We start from the raw sequence: 20,581 nt of genomic DNA, 5'->3' as shown, positions 1-20,581 counted from the left end.
CAGGAGAGGTTGTGGATTCTCTGTCCTTGAAGATATTTAAAACCTGACTGGATATGGCAGGGCAGGGGGTGGGGGTAGAAAATCTCCAGTGGTCCCTTCCAACCTCAAGGACTCTGTGTGACTCTGAGAACATAGGAAAAGGAAAGAAATTGATGTATATTTTGCAAGCAGAGGAAAAGCTACAACATATTGATGAATTCCATTAATTAAAAGATTAAGTCAAGGTCATCTGGAGCTCTTAATCAAGTTGTAGGGAAAATGCTCAGGTCATTCATTCCTTGGTTAGTGAGCTTGGGTAGCAGGGCAATAGACATCAGAATATTTTCCAGGCATAGTTAATTAGAAGGGGAGAAGATTTAATGAGGTTTTAGAAGCATTTTTCAGGGTCAAAATTGATTGTCTAACAAATCCATGAGAGCTTTGAATTTTGTGTAACTGGCTGTGCTGAATTATTTTTTTACCTTGCCTATGCAAGGTATAATTTTCTGTTTTCCATAGATTTTAGTCCTAAAATATTAATAATATGATACAGATGACCTCTTGTTATATTTGATCTTCTCTTGGGTAGCCTGTCACATCCACTCCTATCTAAAAAAAAATGCAGACAGCTTAAAATAATCTCTTGCAGGCTGACCTGGTCTGGTTATTAACCAGCACACTCTGAGCCCTGTCTGTTGGCAAAGTTGAGGTGGGAGGAGAGGGCAAGAGGTGAGGAAGCATCTAGTTTCAAAAATAGAAACCCCACAAGTACTCTAATTATCTTTTATGGTTCTCTAAAAAGCTATTAATTTGCTCTGAATATTATTCAAATACTTCATAGTTCTTAGCTGTTAGGCTTTTTTTTTTTCTATTTTTTTTCTTTTGTTTTGCTATCTCACTTCTGTCATTTAGCCTAGTAACCTGATTTGCTGCCTTGTCAAATTCCTCCCTGTGGATGGAGTGTGTACTTTGTCTTGCATGGCAGCCTGTGTGAGGAGAGGGAAGGAGGAATGCAAACTTTTCTCAGATCCTCCACTTCTTCTAGTGTCTGCTTTTATGCACTTTTTCTGTTTTATCTTACTGCAAATAGGAGAAAGTGAAATGAATGGAAATAAATCATACTTTAAAAATAAATAAAAAAGAAAAAAAAAGCTGAAATTTCTTAAGGTTTTTTGGTCATATTTAAGACATTAAGTATGTGACATTAACTGCTTTGGACAGCTTCAGGAAGGGCAGGACTACATGCTGTCAAATGCTGAAGATCAAAGTCCACCACAGCAACAAAATTTTCTCAAAAATATAGACTAAATTTGTCAACAATTTTTGAAGTGGTTAGGTCTAAGGGGGATGGGAGCAGATATTTCCATTCCATTTACTGTTGGTTAAGCACATATGCTAAATCCTTAGAAGAAAAGAGAAGTTGAGACATTTTTGTGACATCCTTCCTTTTTCATTTGTCTCTTGGAGACTGTAGAGAAGTGAGCTTTGTTATTATGATAACAGTTAATTATGTTTGATTAGATAGACTATTTCTACTTTCCATTTCTTTATTTTTCAGTTGACTCCAAATCATCATTCACAGATATTTACTTAATTTCTCTTACTTAGGGATTGATGTTATTGCTGTATCATATTTAGAAACCAGATACAAAGAATGTGACTTTGATTTTTGACTCTATTTTCATCTTTCCCTAAAGTAGGATTTTTAAATTTTTTTTAAGAACAGAATGTTTAGTAATTTCATCCTGCCCGTTTTTGGAATTCAGAATACACCTGTAAATAGCTTTCTTTGGGTTTTTTTAGCCTATGTTGTTCTCTTTTGCAAACATTCTTTTTAGAATTTTGAAGGTTGGAGGGACCTGCAGGTTTAATTCAAAACTATTTTCTAGGGACAGATGAACTGAGGGCATAGTCCAGCCCTTTTGCTTTACATATGCTAATTATTAGATAACATTTGGCAGTTGGTAGCTTTGTCTGAGCAGGAGGAAGAGTGTGGATTATATGGCAGCTGAATGTATTTCAGCTAACTTTGTCAATCCAGGGCAGCCAGAATTTACAGTACTTTTAGACTTAGTAAGATAAACTCAGGTTCTCTCCTACTTTGCATTTGATGTCTCTTGATTTAGAAACACGGCTCCTAAACTAGAAATAAGCAAATGAAATAATTTATTTTTCTCAAATGAGTTAGTGTTTGCAACCATGATAGATTTCAAGTGAATGTAATATGGTATTACTGGATGAAGTAGGAAGAAAATTTGCTCTATCAGAGGATTATTACCACTAGAAGGAGTTGTTTGGATTGACATTTTGTGTAGCTAAAGAGTTAAAATGAAGGGTATTTTAAAACTGTTTTTGGTTTTTGGTGGGGTTTTGTTTGTTTGTTTGTTTGTCTGTGTTAGGAGAGTGTCTCTTTAAAGAAGTAATTGTGAAAATGTAAAAATTGACAAACTGCATACTGGCATTGTTGTAGTTGACAAGTGTGTTTGATTAGGATTATTTTTACCTTGAACCTCCATGTTTGTATTTCTGTTGCCCTTGTATTTTTTTAAGTTCACACAGGAAACTAAAATAGAGTTCTCCATTGTTTTAGGTGTGTGTGTACTATGAGGTTGTGTGCATAGCCTCTAGAACTGTTTACTAAAGCAATTATTTCATTGTTGGAAGCTTTGGGTTTCCTGGTCTCTCTTCTCTTTTCTTTGTGATTATCAAGGTGAAGTGGATGATGTAGTATTATTAATGCTTCATTCCTTTGGTTGATTTGAAATTACTTTGGGGTCTGTTTTTTTATCTGTTACTGTAGTGCTGAGTGAAAAAATCTCAACTCAGCTGGGTTGGGTTATTTATATATTTCTTTATTTAGCTTTCTTTTGCAAGAAAAATGAGTTTCTCATACTAACCCCTCTGTGGTGGCAGTAAGATCAATGGATGGGTAATGATGTGGACAAAAGGTTTTCCCCACCTTCCAGCTCTGTGCCTCGAATGTTAACATACAGATTAGGTTTTCTAACTAACAGATTTAGTTTTTTTAATTACTCTTACTGACTTTTAAGGTTCAGCTTGGATTAGAATATACCTGCTGTCTCTTTTCACCCCTTGATAACCATGCTGATTTGCATGCAGACAGCAACCCCCATTTCTTAGATTTAGTTGTTACCACCTTGATTCTCTGTCATTTTGATGTGATGTATTTCCTTGAAGTGTTCAACCCAGAAACTGGCCAGCTGTATTGGGTATACTGCTCAGTGAAGATTTTGATAAAACTGTTTTGTACTCGCCTTCTCTAGGTAGCAGAAGCAGAATTAAGCACAGTGTAATCAGATGCTTGTTATCTAGATAAAATAGGTGTATCTCTATTTATGTTTAAGATACAGACTGTTGTCAAATTACCTTGTTTCATAGCACTGGAAAGATACAGGCTCTGGAAAAAGGACTTAGTGGTATCCCACACCCTCTGTGAAGGCTATCTGTGTGATGAATTAGGGGTGAATGGTTGAGGTTTTTTTAAGCACTTTTAGTTTGTGTCACCTTATAAAAAATGTCTACAAAAGCAGGACAGAGGAGTCTGCATGTGTTCTGTGGATGAATCTATGTAGTATATCATTCATACTTGCTTTGTTCTGTAACATGGTGCCTTCTTTATTCAATTGTTATGATATCTGCTTATTAATTGAATCAGAAGACATCTGGTTTTGATACTGATTCATGTTTAAAAAAATCTTTTGGTTGACCACATATGTGGTCTGTCAAGTGATACTCATTCCTTCTCTGGAAACAAATATTTCCAGTAAAGTGCCTCCTACACATCCATTGCCCAGACTCAGGATCTGCTTCTCTTGTCTTGTCTATAATTATTAGATGTTGATTATAGCTAGAGCTGTGAAGATTTTTGTGTTTTCTTGTTATGTGAATAATTTAGTTTCTATGTGTTTCTGTATTTGGTGAGGGTGGAGGATGCAAACTTTACTCTAGATGCCTTCCCACTTCATACTAGCCAGTTGCTTGGTAGTTTCAGTATTTCATTGGCACATTGATTGCTGAGTTTCCATTTTGTGAATCCACTAAGATTAAATCCACTAAGATTTAATTTACTTTCCAGTATTAAATAGAGACGTGAGAGGTTGTTTCTTACTGGAATCTAAACGACATTGCAACAAAAAAGGAAAGTGAGAGGTTAAAATGTTACTTAGAAGGCAAGCTGTACAGACTGTACTCGGTTTTTAATTAATAAAATAACCTTTTTTTTAAAAGCAAAACTCAAGCCGACCTCCCCCCCAAAAAAGCAAACAAACCAACCCACAAACAAAAAGGCCCAACAAAACCCCCAGCCCTAACAGTACCCAAACAAATCAAACTCAAATTTTTATCCTTTTCTGAGTATTTCAAGGTAGGAAGATGTTTGCTGTATTATACTGTGTAGCAGTATTAGATATTTTTTTCTGTATTTGTAGTTTGGTTCTACAGTTTCCACAAAGCTGCTTTTCTTCAGAGGACTCAGAATTTTTATGTTAATGTGTACTCTTTCCCCAGTTACTTCACACTGTCACTGGGGTTCTGTGGAGTTCAATGGAAATAATGCCTGTCTTGTTTAGCTTAAGCACAATATGCTACTATAGTAGTTTCACCCAACTTTTTTATGTGCAAAGCAGTTTGCATCATGCATTGAATCCTGTCTCGTTGGAAAGTAGAGTCATTGTGTGTGTAGGAACAATTAATTGTGTATCAGCAAATTGAATTTAATTTTCATGTGTTTGTTTAATAACATACTTTTTTCTAGCTTAGTTGCAAATGTTGCTGATATCTGCTTGAAAAACTGGGTTTATTAAAATATATTTAAAATTAGGAGGTTTGGCAAATACTCCTTAGACTTACTTGTATGAGAACCAAATGTAAAAAGAACTCTTACATTAAGATTCTTCCTCCAGGCTTTGTTGGGAGTAGTGGGAAACCTAGTGACAAAGGATGAGGAAAAAACTGAGGAACTCAATGCTTTCTTTGCCTCAGTCTTTAGTAGCAAGACCAGTTATTCTGTGGATACCCTGAGGAGCGGGGTCAATCTTGGAGATGTAGATGGGGAACAGAGTGAAGTCCCTCTAATCCAGGGGAAAAATGGTTGCACAGTTTTGAAGGAAGACATGGCAAAATAATCTGGCATTTTCATTTTAGCTTTGAGATGATTTCTGACTTCATGAAATACTTTGATCAAGAACAGGTATTTGTTGTCCTTGATACAAGTGGTTTTGGAATTTTTTCCTCATACATGTTCTCTTTGTTTGAGTTATTTCATGGCTTTGATATGTACCTTTGAAGTTTTTAAGAAGCAACCTGTGTTTAAACTCAAATATTAATTTAACACTTTAAAGTAGCTTTAATGAGTTTATGAGGGTATTTAATAACTAGGTTTTTTTAAGCAAAGGCTATTATTTCTATTATGTTTTCTCTAAAAATAATAGCTAAAAAATGAAAAAGATTTTTTAAAAACTTAATTATAGTTTTAAAAAGCATGCTACAGGACCACAAAGGCTGCTGTATATTCTGTTTTCCTTTTTATGGTCTTGTTCTAATTTATCTATACTAAAAATGCATAATTTGTGATCTTTAGGATCTTATTTGCTTATTTATGTAATTGACAGCATTGATGACAGAATATTCTCTGATGGGTTTTGTTTTTTGGAATCTTCTCTAGGCCATTGTTTGGACTAGATAATTTGCTGGCATTAAGAACATATTGAAGTACATATTTGTTTTGCCCTGGTTTTGACAGGAGGTGGGGGAATGGATTATCACCTAAGAGTAACACATGGTATTAACTGTTAAGTGTAGGTACAGACCCTTCTTATTCAGAGGAAAAGAAGTATTTAAATAGTCTTACAGCACAGTGAACATTTTAAAAGAAATCCCATAGCTTTCCTAGTCTCCTGGGAAGTATAAAGGAAATGGAGGTAACTGGTACAAGTACTGTTGTACAGTGTCTCAATTGACTTACTTGGATACCAAAAAGATGTGTCCTGGGAGAAGAGAGTGGATTATTCATACTTTAGGAAGATACTAAGGAAGAGGAAAGATACCGAGATAAATGAAATATCTGTAGAGGAGTAATGGTGATATCAAAGAGGACAAAACATTCAGAGAGGGAATGAATAGTAAAATGGCAGAATTAAATAGAACCCGAAGAGAGTATTTCTAGATAGGCTACAGCAAAGACATGCTTTTAAAGTTAAATGAACTTAAATGCTGTTTTGGAAAGCTGGACTTTTGTCAGACTAGTAGACCTTGGAAAGGACGACAAGGAAAAGGATATTTATAAAAGAGGAAGAAATGGGCTTGGATGAAGACAATGATGTAGGATGTTTCTTTTCCTTTCATGATGGTTTAGGAGTCTGAACTTGCCAGGACCAAACAGATCACTCCTTGATAACAGAATGTTTTGAACAAGGGTTTGGATTCTGGGTGGTTCTAGCAGTCAGTGAGCAGAAACCATTTGTTTTGGGTAGAAAACGGAAAGAAGATGGAGTGGGAGCTTTGACCGGGGATTAGCAAAGCTGCTGGCTTTTGCCATCTCTGTAACTGCCTACAAATTAAATAAATGGTTGATGACAACCATTACTGTCCTGACTTTGCCTATCATCAGAGTTCACCTTATTGGCCTGTTTTCATTCTGCCTAGCTATGCCTGAAAAAGGGTTAACTGTGAGCACTCTCCTTCCAGACCAAAGGGTGTCTTGTGCCTAACACGTCTGGTTGTGCTCCTTGAATGGAGGATGATATACATATGGATTGAGATGGAAAATATTGCATGAAATGGGTAGGATTTGGTGAATACATGGTGCCAAGTATATGGAAATAGAGAAAAGAGGAAGTGAAGAAGCACACTGGAATAAATATGGATGGGAACCGCATCATGAGAGGCAAAGAATTACTGGTGTTATGCACCAAACATGGCATGCCAATGTACATTATCTTTGAATGGAAAGAAAACTATACCCATGCTATTTGTTTTTGAAATATAAATGTGCATTTAAAAAATCTTCCTAGTGAAATAGGGACAGCTTGGTTAATGGTGCTATGTGCTGAAATAACAATTCGTGAGACTTTGGCATTGGAGTGTTTTGCTCAAGACTTGGCTTTTTTAATTTTTTTTTTTAATGTGCATTTATTGACTTTAGAAAAGCCAGCTGGGCAGATTCTGTAGAGTATTATTTAAAATCAGTTACTCTATGAATTGCCCTAGGTAAGGATATTTTTCTTAGAGGACTGTACATAATGTTGACATGAATAGCTGAGACTCTTTGTAAGCAATTCATAATTTGTTGAAAAATACACAGTCAGTTAGAAAGGTTATTTAGGTTATAAAGAAAATAATATTTATTGGATAATGATGTGTATTTTGGGGAAAAATAATGTATGGATTTTACTTTGAGTAGTTGAGTGTGTATAGGGAAGGAGAGGGAATACCATTCAGGTAGTTTATATGTCAAATGTGTAGTTTCTTTTGTAATCTGAGCTTTCTAACAGTCAAAAACATAGCAAATGTGATTGTTCCTTTCTAAATTTGGATTTTGAAATAGATCTGTAGTTTCTGTAATGCAAATATACTTCAAAAAAGAGGGAGATATGCACTGACAGCAAGTAAAAACACAGTTCCAGAAATGTGTGGTCTGTATAAATGATATACAGTTTGTTGGCTGACCCAAAACTTTGTGCTAAATCAAAGCCAATAATGAAATTCAGAGGCAGGTTTTTTACAATGCCTACACTGCATTACTATGCCTGTGTGTGAACACTTTGGATCAGTTAATTATACCCTCCTATTTGAACGTTTTCATTTACATAAGGAGCAGAACTTGATAAATCAAATATAAAATTCAGTGTCTGATTTATTGGATGGGGTGTTATGTAACTAGAATTTTAAAAGCAAAAGTTAAAACAAGATTGGCCCTATAAAAGCAAACTATTCCATCTGAATATGAATTTAAAATTAACATTCCCCATGCTTCCCAAATGTGGACCACAGTTATGTTTTCCATGGTTCCTAATGGTGCTATTTCTTAGTGGGCTTAGAGATCTATTTAAAGGTAAATTACTGATTATTTAACATTTCAGTAAGTCACTTTAAAGCAAGATTTCATTTTCAAATCTAATGTATCTCTTACATAAGGGACTACAACTCTTAATCTGCATTCCTTAACCCCAGTGATGATGATGACTTTATCTGGAAAATACATATATACAACAAGGTGTCTTCTTTCTAGAAAAATGAGATCTTACCTCTCTGACTCAGAATATTTGAAAGATGTATTTCCACACTGTATTTTTGAAGACAGTTTATTTTTCCTGTTTAAAATGAAAATACATAGCATGTTTTCTCAGCAGGACAACTCCAGAAAGTTCTCAGACATGTGCTTTAACTTAGTAAACTAAAGCAAAACTGTAGAGCAATGATAATGCAATCTTATTGTTTGGGGTGGGTTTGATTGTTTTTGTGGTTTTTTGTTTGTTATTTTTTTAATTTGAGAGAGAAGGAGAAGGAGGTGTTACATGAAGTTGACATAAAGCTTTAACAAAATTATTTTCAATTATAGCTCTCTTAAGTCTCATTGAGAACAAGCTATTTAGCTTAACAGCAATTTGTTTCTAGATGGATATCAAATGATCACTGAACAGATGGCAGTGACATTTTATTGCTATCAAGTTTGCCAAATTTGAGTGGACTGATGAAAAATGAAGAACAGTATTCTGCTAACAACGCCCTCACTCCAGCTACTGTTCTTCTGTTTATATCTGGAATTATGTAAAAAGAGTCTATTCATTGGAAAAAGAACTGTTAATGTACAAAGCTGTGGAACAACCAGTCTCGAGAGTGGCTGTCTCAGAGGAGCACTTGTTTGCCCAGGCTGAACTGTTCAGTGCCAGGTGGTCCAGGCCCAATTGCATGTTGCTTGGAAATGCCATGGGGACACAAGTTACCAAGTTATTTGGTAACTGCCAAAATATTTAATGTAAATTGTTAAAATTATTAAGTCTGTTTTCCAAATTTACAGTGTAAAATTAAGAAAAAAATTGTTTTTATGTGGTGAGACTATGAATTAAGTGCATTATGCCCACCATAGATTTTAGCATATTTTCTTTCTATATAGAGCTCCTGCTCTTTTGTTTCAGAGAGGGATAGAAAAAAGTGAAATCTCTGTTCTCAAAATACAACTTTTAAAAAAGTTCTTGATTCACAGTTATCCAAAGTGACATTTTGAAGCTCTACATTGATGTAAAAATACCTGAGAAATTAATTACTGATATCTGACACTGCAGATCCTTGGTCAACTTGAAGCTAAGGTTGCAAAAACTGACCAGTAATATTATCAGTTTATATTACCTCACAATTCCTGCCAGTTGATAAAGAATCAAGGTCAAACTAAACCGGTTTCCATAAAAAACAATCATGACTCATGCTCACGTTTCCTTTTTCTTTAAAATGTACTTTACTTTCATCAACCACTTCCTTCATTAATACTAAAAATAATTGAGAACTCTGATATCAGAGCTACTCTACTTCCAAATAACATGAAAGAAAACCTACTTCCTTTACTTTCTTGAAAACGTAAGAAAGAGAAATACTGGCTTTGTTTCTCTTATTTCCTTAGAATGTGCTTCTGTGAATGTTCTAAGTGGTTTGCTGTTTGGAGAAGTTTGGTGGTCTCTGGAGATAATCCCAATGTTTGGATTTGTAAGGTCATACCATGGAATCCAAGTGAGTGCTTAGGTCTGGCATCACTGATGTGAGCGTGGCAGGCTTATTCAGTGCTCTTGCCTGAACAGCACTTTTACTGTGAAACACAGTTATAATGGAAATATGTAAAAGAACTTTCTTGTCCCGGCTTAAAATGGCTTTGTACATTTCAAAAGCTTTCTTGGGTCATGTCAGCATCTGAAACCTCCTTTGTGGAATAGGCGGCCTCAGCTGTTTTATAGATGTATTGTTTTGTCTTTTCACTCACTGGATGGAAAAGCTTTATTTTGGACCTCACTGTACTAGACTTATGAAAAGTGGAATTGCCTCACAAATTTTTGTGTGGCATACTGACTCTGAAAAGCCAAAGCTTGCAATCTTGTTCTCTCTTTCTGAACAATATCTTCTTTTGCGGTACTAGATTCTTTATTCAACTTCAGTGCAACTTCTGAACCTGCTTCCAAATTTCTAGTTTGGAATGTGAAATACCAGTCAGAATGTTAGCACATCTCTACTTTCCTATCAGCTTTTAATTGAAACCCATTTCTTCAGGTAGATGAGGTGCTAACTCCAGTATTCCTATTTTTTTCAGAATAATCAAAAGCAATTGTGTGCACTGTATGGGAACAGCCTTACATACATGTCCCAAAAACGTTTGTTTTCTGTAGAAAATACAGTACTAGTGCATTGTCAGAAATTTATCTGAGCATATTTTTCAGTTAGAAATCCATCTCCATTCATGAAGTTTTAAATTTTAAAGATTGATAATTAAGATAATGATGAATTCAACTAACTCTAATTTTTAAATCACATCAATCCCATCCCATCTGTAGCAACTTGTTATATATTGTGAGGACAGAAATTCTTACAGTGTGACTTATTTTTATGAAATGGACATTTCTTAATATTAAGTGAATTGCTTGTTGTGGGTGTTTTCCTCTGTTTTTCTCTATGCCTGCTCTTGGGTAGAGTGCTTTTTAACTGGAATTTCAATTCTGTGCACTGAACTAGAATGAGAAGAAATAATTTGATGTGACTAATTATGGGAAAAGGTAGAATATGTCCCTTTCTTTGCTTTAAAATAATGCAGTACTCTTCTAAATCACCGAGTTGCTTTTTGTTTCTCCCAGTATTTTATACAAACTGTATGAAAGACAGCATTTGTAGTACTTGTGAAGGTTTATTAACAATTTGATGGTAAAAGGTTTGTTTTGAAATGGAGCATGTGTATGTTGCTTTCTCACCATACAATACGAATATGCTCCTTTCTGTATGCTCTTATGCTAGTTGGTTTGCAGGTGCCTGTATTTCTCTTTTGGTGGTGTTGTCCAGATGCACATACAATTGCTTGTCCTTTTCTTTGTCTTTGAATAATGCAAACAGGCTGCACGAGTCCTGCTTTTATCTTTCTAAGCTTTGCCTCTGACAGTGACTTGATCCACTTGTTGTTGACCAAGTGGGTTACATATTGTTTGGCATCCTGTACAGTGGACAAAGGAATAGTCCCTGGCTTGTGGATTATGCTATTTAAATGAGAATACATACATTCATGCAGGAAGGGGCAATTCAACAATCTTTTGACAATTTGACTTTTGACAATTTCTGAGCCTGTAGACAGTTCTGTTTCTATGGAGGTTTCAGATGTTGTCCAGCTTACTTGAGAAGACCACTTTTGTTGCTTTTTTGAGTGGAACTTGCTTCAATGCAGTGTTTCTGTATTGGAACTGAAAATGAGTCATCTTTACCCTTTCAGAATAATTCATGCTGTGTCTAATGTGAACTCCCTCACTGAATTGGTTCTACTGGCTGAGGAAAAGTACATGTCGTCCAAACAGATTTTTGCTCCCTTCTTTCTAAGATCTTGAATATATGAAGTATTATGCAAAATTTATTTGTATTTGTCTGCTGACTGCTGTTCTTTGCAGGAATCTTGTTTATGACATACCTGTATCACTATGTGTTGAAGACTCTTCAAAGATAAAACTAGAACTAAAATTCTGCTTTACTAGTATTTAAGGATAAATCTATATATGAGGAAATTGTAATTACTGTGAAATGTTGGAGGAACAGGCATAAGTATTTAAAAATTCTTTAAAGCAGGGAAGTATCTTAGTATGTCAGACTGGATGATTCTATTTAAATTACATTCTGGATGTCTTTTTAGTCTTCCTGTAGAAACCAGATTATTTGATACACAATAAGGTGAGTTCTTTTTTGTTATTCCTACCCTTTGACATTTGGGTTCTTGAATGGAAAGAATGAAAGGAAACAAAGAGAGTTTGGAATATGTGGGATTTTTTAAAAAAAATTTCACTGATCCCAGAATTTGACTGACAGGTCAAATAACTTCTATTTGCAGTTATTAAAGACTTTAAAAAATTTATCAGTAAATAATAATTAGAATCTATGAGAAGTTGGATGGATTTCGCCTCCCCCTGTAATAATAGGTGATCAATTATATATATATTCATAAAGATATATGTATAAATTTTCAACCCTTTCCTGGAACAATTCTTTGCTCTAAGACTTCTTGTTAAAATGTTTCCTTTTTACTTCACTTATTATTTCATTTTGTAGGCTATATTGTATTTTAAATGTCGCAGTTTAAGTTAAAAATAACTGAATTGGAAGAACACAAATGGAAGATGCTCAATGTGTTTGTCAGTGGCAATTTTGCTATTATTTAAACTCTGCTACTTTAAATGGTTCAACCTGAATAAGGTACAGCTTCAGTTCCAGTTTTGTAGTTGAGCTCAGCAAAAGAGCTGTAAGAATAGGAAGATATCTACTTGGTTCTAGAAATCAAATTAGCCTTAATGCATCTCTATCAAATCTTGAATTAATGGAGCAATAAATAATTAGTAATAATATTCTAGAAAATGCAGTGTTGAAAGGGTCACAAACTTACCTAACATGTTTTGCAGTAACAGAAGGTTTAAAATTAATGACAGTAAGGCTATGGTCAGTAATAACTTTGTATAAAACACTGATGTTCACTGAGAGATAGCCTAGGTTCCTTGATGAAAAACATAAGCAGTGTTTTTTAACTAAACAAAGCATGAATTCAGATAAAATGTATAGGACCACATATTCAGGAACAGTAATAGAAGATAAGCTAAAGGCAAACTGTTGGAACTTTGTGATAGAGATTCTTTGGTATAATGAGTTACACCAAAGAAAGTGTTATCTTTTGTAATGGCCTTTTTTTGTTTGTTTTTTTTTTTCACGGAATGGATGCAGTGTATTTAAAAACAACCAAACTGATGCATAGAATTGAGTTTTGTATTTAGCACTTGGAAGGTGAGATTTATTAAAATATTTTCTCTGGAAACACTGAGATGACAGGTGGGGGATCTTGACCATAGGATAAACAAGTCTAGCATTTTAAAGGATCTATTTGTTACTACGTCTTACACAATTATTTCTGTGGATGGTAATGAGATTTTTCTCAGTCAGTTGGTAAAGGAAGTAGCTATGGTTGGAGAGGTCTCGCCCTTAAAATGCCTTTTACTGAACAGCACCAAAACAGATATGGAATTCAAAATTCTGTTGCATCTCTTTCTCGATATTTATCTTCATCTGCCATTTTCTTTGTTGGAGAAAGAAACTATGTTTGAAGAAAGGTGTACGTTTTTTTATTTTATTTTTTTTACCCAAAATCTTGTACCAGTCCAAAACTAGTGCAATTACATTGTTTTGCTAAGAAAAGTGATGGTCTTGTACCAACACTGAGAATCATGTAGACTGTTGTCACTCTCAGCTAGAGCTCCTTCCCTCCCTCCCACTCTCCATGATTGTTTGTGGATACATTTCTCTAACTATATTATTTCAACAAAGGTTTTTTTCAGTTTCTACTCTGAAATTTCACTCACAGAGCCTGTAAAGAAATGTAAAGAAATGTAAAGAAATACAGCATGGCTAAGGAAGTATGCAACAAATATTCACTACAGAACAGCTCATGTGTATTTCCATTTGTCAAATGAGTCTTCCCATCATTCTTCTGCCTCTTTTCAACGTCTGCATATTAATCATGTATCTGAAATATTCATATCTGAAGAAATCATTTATACTGTAGTAGTTATAGCTTTAGTTGTAAATTTGATGTACAATAATTTGAACCTTTTTTTTTTTCCATGAGCTCTACTCATAATCTGTTCGTTGTATTATTTCCAATCCATTTTCCACAGCTGCAATCTGAATAAGTGGCTCAATTATAGTTTAGTGTTATTCTTTAATATTCACTGAGCCCTATGGAAAACTTTGAAAGAAATATTCTATTTAAAGACAATTATGCTTAAATATAATCATTTTCTAAAGACATTTGCATAAAAAAAGGCAAAAACATGAAGAACTAATTTTTTTTCATACTACTATCTGCAGTAATAATTCTCCTGTATGACATCATAATCAACTGTCATGTGATATGATACCACAGTTTAGTGTGATAAGAATTCTCTGACTTGAACACACAAATAGCATTGCTTGAAAACCAGACATAGCTGTTGCTTTGCTTCTGAAAATTGGATAGTTCTTTTGCGAACTATTAAGAATATAAAGAAGTCATTAAGAAATAGATGCTGTTAATAGATATGTTAAAATATGTAAATGTAAGAACACTTGCTAATGTAGTCTGTTTTTTAAAAAAAAAACAAGTTTGAACCTGAATTAATAAACTTTTTTCCTACTATTTTGTCAATTTTCAAAAATTACTTTTTTTTTCCTAGTGGCGATCTTAGTTTTGTGACAGATCTTGTGACAGATCTTGTGACAGATTGTTCAGTGAGTTATCTTTTCTAGAGCTTGTAAATGTACAGGCAGCTTATAAACCATGTTAATTTGTCCCTTGCACTCTTCTTTTTCATTGCACTTGAAAGCATGTGCAAAATTTTCTTGCAAACTTTAGATTCCCATGAAGTGGCCATTGTGTAGCTGCTGCTCTGCTTTGCTGGCCAAATACATAGCACTGCTGCCCCACTATGTGTTCCTTTGAAGACTGGAAACTAACTGGAGGGAGACACAGAAAATGCTGTGTAGAACCAATTGAATGCAAATTAAATGTTGGCTCTTCAGCTTTTGGCATATTATTACTGCCTGTACTCCTGTTTTATCAAATTGCACTTCCCATTTTTTTAAGATTAGTAGAGCTTGAGAGTCATGGTGTATAGAATTGTCATCTTGATAAATAGGAGAGATTAATGCTTTCATCCAAATTATGCATTCTTTTTTAGGATGATAACATTACATAATAATAGGGGCAGATTTCCAAAGTCTTGATCAACAAAATGATCACAGAGACTTCTTAAATAATTCATTTCCATCTATCAAGGCTGACGTGAGGCAGCGTTACCAAACAACCTCCTTTTGACAGGATAGTCCAATAGCACAGTTCTTATTCATTGCTCCGCTACTGGCACAGGAACATTTGTGGGCACATATCCAGGTCCCCAGGAAACTTGGAATGGTTCCATGTTAAAGAACTGTAACTGTAGCTAACAAACCAGCTGCTGTATTGAGCTCAGAAGGAAGTCTTTGTAGCTGTGTGGAAGGAACTTAAGTTATTTGCATAACATCCAGCAGTCTTAGTGGGAAGGGTTGGCAGGAGCACAACAGCAGGATAGGCATCCAGCTTTTCTTTTTTGACCTTATCTGTCACTGATTCCATTCTTCAATGCTAGGGTGAGATGAAAAGAGAGGGAAGTGAAGAACTTGACCAAAAGAACTGTACAGGTCTGAAGAGAAGAGTACTCATGATCATATTGACATTGTTCTTTGTGGAAGTAATAGTTTACTAAGTACAACAACAACAAAAAAGTTGGTTTACAATAAATAGTATCAACATGAGTGCAATATTTATGAGTTTGTAAATTCTTACTGTGGAGAGAGAAAATCCTTAACAAAAGATAACATGACACTATAGTGCTATCCATCAGCACAAGTCAGCTGCCAGGCAGAAAGGGTCTGTTGTGTTAAAAACAGGCAGATTTTTTTCAATTAGGCCAATTTCAGATTAGGAAGGAAAATTAACAATATCTCTTAATTATATTGTATGACTTCTTCAAACATTACTATTTATGATAAAATACCAATCTGCATTTCCAAACAGGCATTTCTTTAGTCTTCTGTCAGACCAGCTTTGCATTGTAAAGAAAATGAATTCTCTATTAAAGTACTGTCTTTTGCAATGTGCCTCTGTTAAAATACTCAGGCCATACTTCATCAAGTATTTAAGCTACCACCACTTCTACTAGAGAAAAAAGAGTCTTGCTTTCTTGTGGCCTTCAGGCTCTGCTGCCTTTCACAAATGCAGATGTTTGCGAGGTCAAACAGTAAAATCACTTTGTAGATTTGGGTTGGACATAAGTGGGGTGGTAGTGTCCAGCTATTGCTCTTTCCTTCTGCCTCCCACCACCTCATCCCCAGTTTTATTTCAACCTTCATTATGCTCTTGCTCCAGTTCACTACTTTTGCACAAATGCTTATGATAAAAAAAAAGGTAACACAAGAGAAAAAAATAATGGAATTTTTGCAAGATAGCCTTTTCTTACCTTTTCTTACCATAAACTAATGACTTCTGTGAATATTTTTTATATAGGAAAGGTCAGGAAGGCTAGATGATGTAATTCACCATAATTTCAAAGAAAATTGAATTAACCTTTAATAAAAAGTTAAATATCTTTCCCAGGATAAATTAAATTTACTGTGTTCTCACTCTTCTATAGTCTGGCAGAAACAGAAAAGATGATTCTGGAATAGTTTAGTTTTCCTTCAGAGTTTTTATTTAGCAAAGGTTTCTTTCACTTCTATGATTGTATAAAAAACAGTCTAAGTGATGATTAAAAAGCTGTCAACTGTTCATATTAATTCACAAAGAACTTCTGTTTCAACTTTGCAGTATTAATTGTGCTCCAAAAATCTTGAGCATATTGACATATCTGAGAGCGTCCTGCAAAGGAGTCTTTGGGTTATTGGTGAAGGAAAAGCTGGACATGACCCAGCAACTTCTTGCAACTCAATAGCCAGACATGTGCTGGGCTGCATCCAAAGATGGTCAGAGGAGTGGAACATCTTCCATAAGGGAAGGCTGAGAGAGTTGGGGTTGTTCAGCCTGGGGAAGGCATGGCTCCAAGGAAACCTAATTCTGGCCTTCCAGTACCTAAAGGGGACCTACAAGAGAGCTGGAAAGGGACTTTCTACAGGGCATGTAGTAACTGGGTGAGGATTAACTGTCTCAAAGAGATTAGATATTAGGAAGAAATTCTTCATTATGAGTTGGTGAGGCGCTGGAACAGGTTGTCCTGGGAAGCTGTGGATGCCCCATCCCTGGAAGTGTTCTAGGCCAGGTTGGATGGGGCTCTGAGCAACCTGGTCTTGTGGAAGGTGTCCCTGTCCATGCCAGGGGAGTTGGAACTAGATGATCCTTAAGTTTCCTTGCAACCCAAACCATTCTCTGATTCTTTGACCAATATTTTTCTTTTTGTGTAGTATTTTCATAAGCTAATGTTTAAAAATCCTGCTTGACAGTTTTCAAGTACTTTTTCTCTGAATATGTCAGTTGTTTAAATAATCTTTTGGACTTCTGTAAGGGACCCATTTAATTGTCTTCGTTGGCCATCAAGTAATTTGTATGGAGTGAAAGTGAGCTGCAGAGATACATTGTTACTGAAATTATCAGCAGTTTCCACTACCTGTCGCATAGAAACCATAGCTATTGTAAGAAGTCTTAACTTGTGTTTGTTGCCTCATTACTGCAGAAGTCTTTTAAAGTTTGCTATATCAAACACAATTTCTGTTGATTTCTGACAAGCTGAATAAAATAAGGTGTCACATTTTAATTTATATTATTCCCTTGGCTCTCATCTCATCTTTCCTTCCTGTCCTCCAAGGAATTTTTATCGCATTAAATATAGGAGAAAAAAACCACTCATCTTCTGAACTCCTCTTACTACCTCATCTCTTTGAAATCAAGGGAGAATTCCTATTCCAAGCTAATTTAGCCTGACTTCATTTTATTCTCTGGCAGATGCATATTTGCAGCATTTTAAAAGATCATTATGTTGGCATTTTTGTTCAAGGAATAAAATCTGAAGAAGTATACAACATTCTGTCTTGTCTTCTGTCTTAATCTGCATGTATGCAATGGATTAATGGATAGACTGTCTGCAAATGAACCTTCACAGCATGAGTCATAGTCATTCTTAAGACTATTGAAGAGTATTTTTATATCCTAACAGTTCCAATTCTGTAATCAAATTGAGGCTTATCAATAGAGCTACTATCTTTTCTTATTTACAGAAGAAAACAGACGTGTTCTTTATCACAATAACTGAGTTAACAGTCTGGGTTTCCAACCAGAGGAATATAATATAGCAGAAACAACTGTAACTGTTTTACACAGCTAAATAATAGTTTGCACTCCAAAGAAAGGAATGTAAGTAAACCTCCCTTTGGGAAGAGAGAAGGGGTAGGAAACTAAGTACGTTAATTCACTGGTTTAATCATAGTGGAACAATTACTTTTCTTTAAAATGCTTTTTTAAATAGTGCCAAACACATTTTTCTGTATAAGGTCCTATCTGCTCCATAGATTTTGCTTACATTTTCTAGCAGTCTTGCCCCAGCACTCCTGTGTTCATCAGCCGTTTTCAAAAAAGCTTGAAAAAAAGTGTTTAGATGTTATGCAAACAAACCCAGTGATTAGACAGAGACTAGGCATCGAAGTTGCTGTCAGGATTGCAGGGAATTGTCTGTGGCTGTTCTGCTTGTACATGTACTGGGCAGCTCATAAGAGACACAGGTTCAAGCTGCTCACATCCTGTGAAATCACATGAAAAACTGGAATTATTACATTTGCTGGGTTTTAAGGAGTCCAAGGATAGAAAATTATACAAAGCAAGTCACTTTAGGTCCATCCAGTTTCACGGGGTGTTATGTATATACAAACAACAGTGGAAACATACTGTTATTGAGTATGAACATTTTAACACTTTTTTTTTTTCCCTCATGAACAGATTTATGAAATTTGTCTGGATTAATACTGAACTGAATGCATCTGAACTGAAGGAAATGTTTTGAGATTCCTCTCCTGACAGAAATTGTACGAAAATGGTACACTGAGGTCCCTGCCTGCACCTGTGGGAAGACTGTAACAATATTTTTATATTGCAGTTTATTGGCCCATAAAAGACAATGTAATAACAAATGTAACAGTAAATTTATGCAATACTAGTGGTTCTCCTCCCACTGACTGGACATGAGTGATCAAAGGTCTTTGCAAGAAGATAAGCACAAGGTTAGCAGAACTTCCTCCAAGTTCAGGGAGTCTTCAAGAAGCATGCAATCTGACGATTATTTCGCTAGAAAACTTAAAGCCTTGAACGGTAGCATGGGTCCTCCTGTTTCTTCAAATGCCTCTAGCAAAGCTGAAAATAATCAAGCAAATGGTACACCAGCCGTGCCTAAAATGGGTGTTCGAGCAAGGGTATCTGAATGGCCTCCTAAAAAGGATTGCTCTAAGGAACTGAGTAAAGCTGCTTGGGAAAATAGACCTCCAGCCAGTTATGAAGGTGTTGGCTCAGTACTTCCAAACGGACAAAATGACCAAAGTGATGAACAGCAAGAAGAGCTAGAACTGGAATTTACAGAGGGAAAATATTCAATTGGAGATCTTTTTGTTCATTCACCTCAAAGGGGGCTTCATCCTATAAGGCAAAGAAGCAACAGTGATGTGACAATAAGTGATATTGATGCTGAAGATGTGTTAGACCAAAATGCTGTTAACCCAAATACTGGAGCAGCTCTTCACAGAGAATATGGCAGTACTTCTTCAATTGATAGACAAGGCTTGTCTGGAGAAAATTTTTTTGCAATGCTGAGAGGATACAGAGTGGAAAATTTTGAACATAAAACCCTTGCTCCTTTTGGATTTTCTGAGTTTTTCCACTGTGATCCTACGGTTTCTCCGAGTCTACATGCTGCTGCACAGATATCCAGGGGAGAATTTGTCAGGATTTCTGGGTTGGATTATATGGACAGTGCCCTACTTCTTGGTCGAGAAAGGGAGAAATCTTTCAAGAGGAGACTTAAATCAGAAGCAGTAGAAACATCTCTTTTTAGAAAATTGCGAACAGTTAAAAGTGAGCATGAAACTTTTAAGTTTTCATCAGACCTGGATGATAGACTTGACAGAAATGTTCGTTCTTGGAACTGTCAGAAATGTTTTGCACATTATGATGTTCAGAGTGTTTTGTTTAACATAAATGAAGCAATGGCTACCAGAGTAAATGTAGGAAAAAGAAAAAATATCACCACTGGGGCTTCGGCTGCGTCACAAACTCAGATGCCAACAGGCCAGACTGGAAACTGTGAATCTCCTTTGGGAAGCAAAGAGGACCTAAATTCAAAAGAGAATTTAGATGCTGATGAGGGCGATGGGAAAAGCAATGACTTGGTATTGAGTTGCCCTTACTTCAGGAATGAAACTGGTGGGGAAGGAGATAGACGGATTGCACTTTCTAGGGCAAATTCAGCATCTTTTTCTTCAGGTGAAAGTTGTTCTTTTGAGTCCTCTCTGAGCTCCCATTGCACAAATGCTGGTGTTTCAGTACTGGAAGTACCAAGAGAAAATCAGTCCATTCACAGAGAGAAAGTGAAGCGTTACATCATAGAACATATTGATCTTGGAGCATATTATTACCGCAAGTTCTTCTATGGAAAAGGTAAATTTTTCTAATGCATCTGTTCTGATGTATCCATGCATTAGATTTAAGTTGTTTATTAAAGATATTTTTTGTTTTCCTTCTTCTCTATAGAGAGACCTAGGTATTCCAGAGAGTCTTGCAACTCTTTATTGAAGTTAAGCCTGTTATTTTTGTCCTCTCAGGGCA

The 20,581-nt window shown here is 35.5% G+C and overlaps 1 protein-coding gene across 4 annotated transcripts in view; it reads left to right on the top strand.

Annotated features, from left to right (window-relative positions):
• The window catches only part of SIPA1L2 (signal induced proliferation associated 1 like 2), a 124,406-nt gene that overhangs the window by 33,119 nt on the left and 70,706 nt on the right, over positions 1-20,581 (top strand). For all 4 annotated transcript variants that reach the window (XM_033054207.1, XM_033054206.1, XM_033054205.2 and 1 more), the window contains exon 3: positions 18,707-20,413. In XM_033054207.1, the coding sequence (XP_032910098.1) occupies positions 18,949-20,413 (1,465 nt within the window). In that variant the 5' untranslated portion in view covers positions 18,707-18,948. The remainder of the gene's footprint in view (positions 1-18,706; positions 20,414-20,581) is intronic.

Source organism: Catharus ustulatus, chromosome 3 (assembly GCF_009819885.2).
Source record: "Catharus ustulatus isolate bCatUst1 chromosome 3, bCatUst1.pri.v2, whole genome shotgun sequence".
Classification (NCBI taxonomy): domain Eukaryota; kingdom Metazoa; phylum Chordata; class Aves; order Passeriformes; family Turdidae; genus Catharus; species Catharus ustulatus.
The sequence above is the reverse complement of the archived record's forward strand: the minus strand, read 5'-3'. Positions and strand labels throughout refer to the sequence as shown.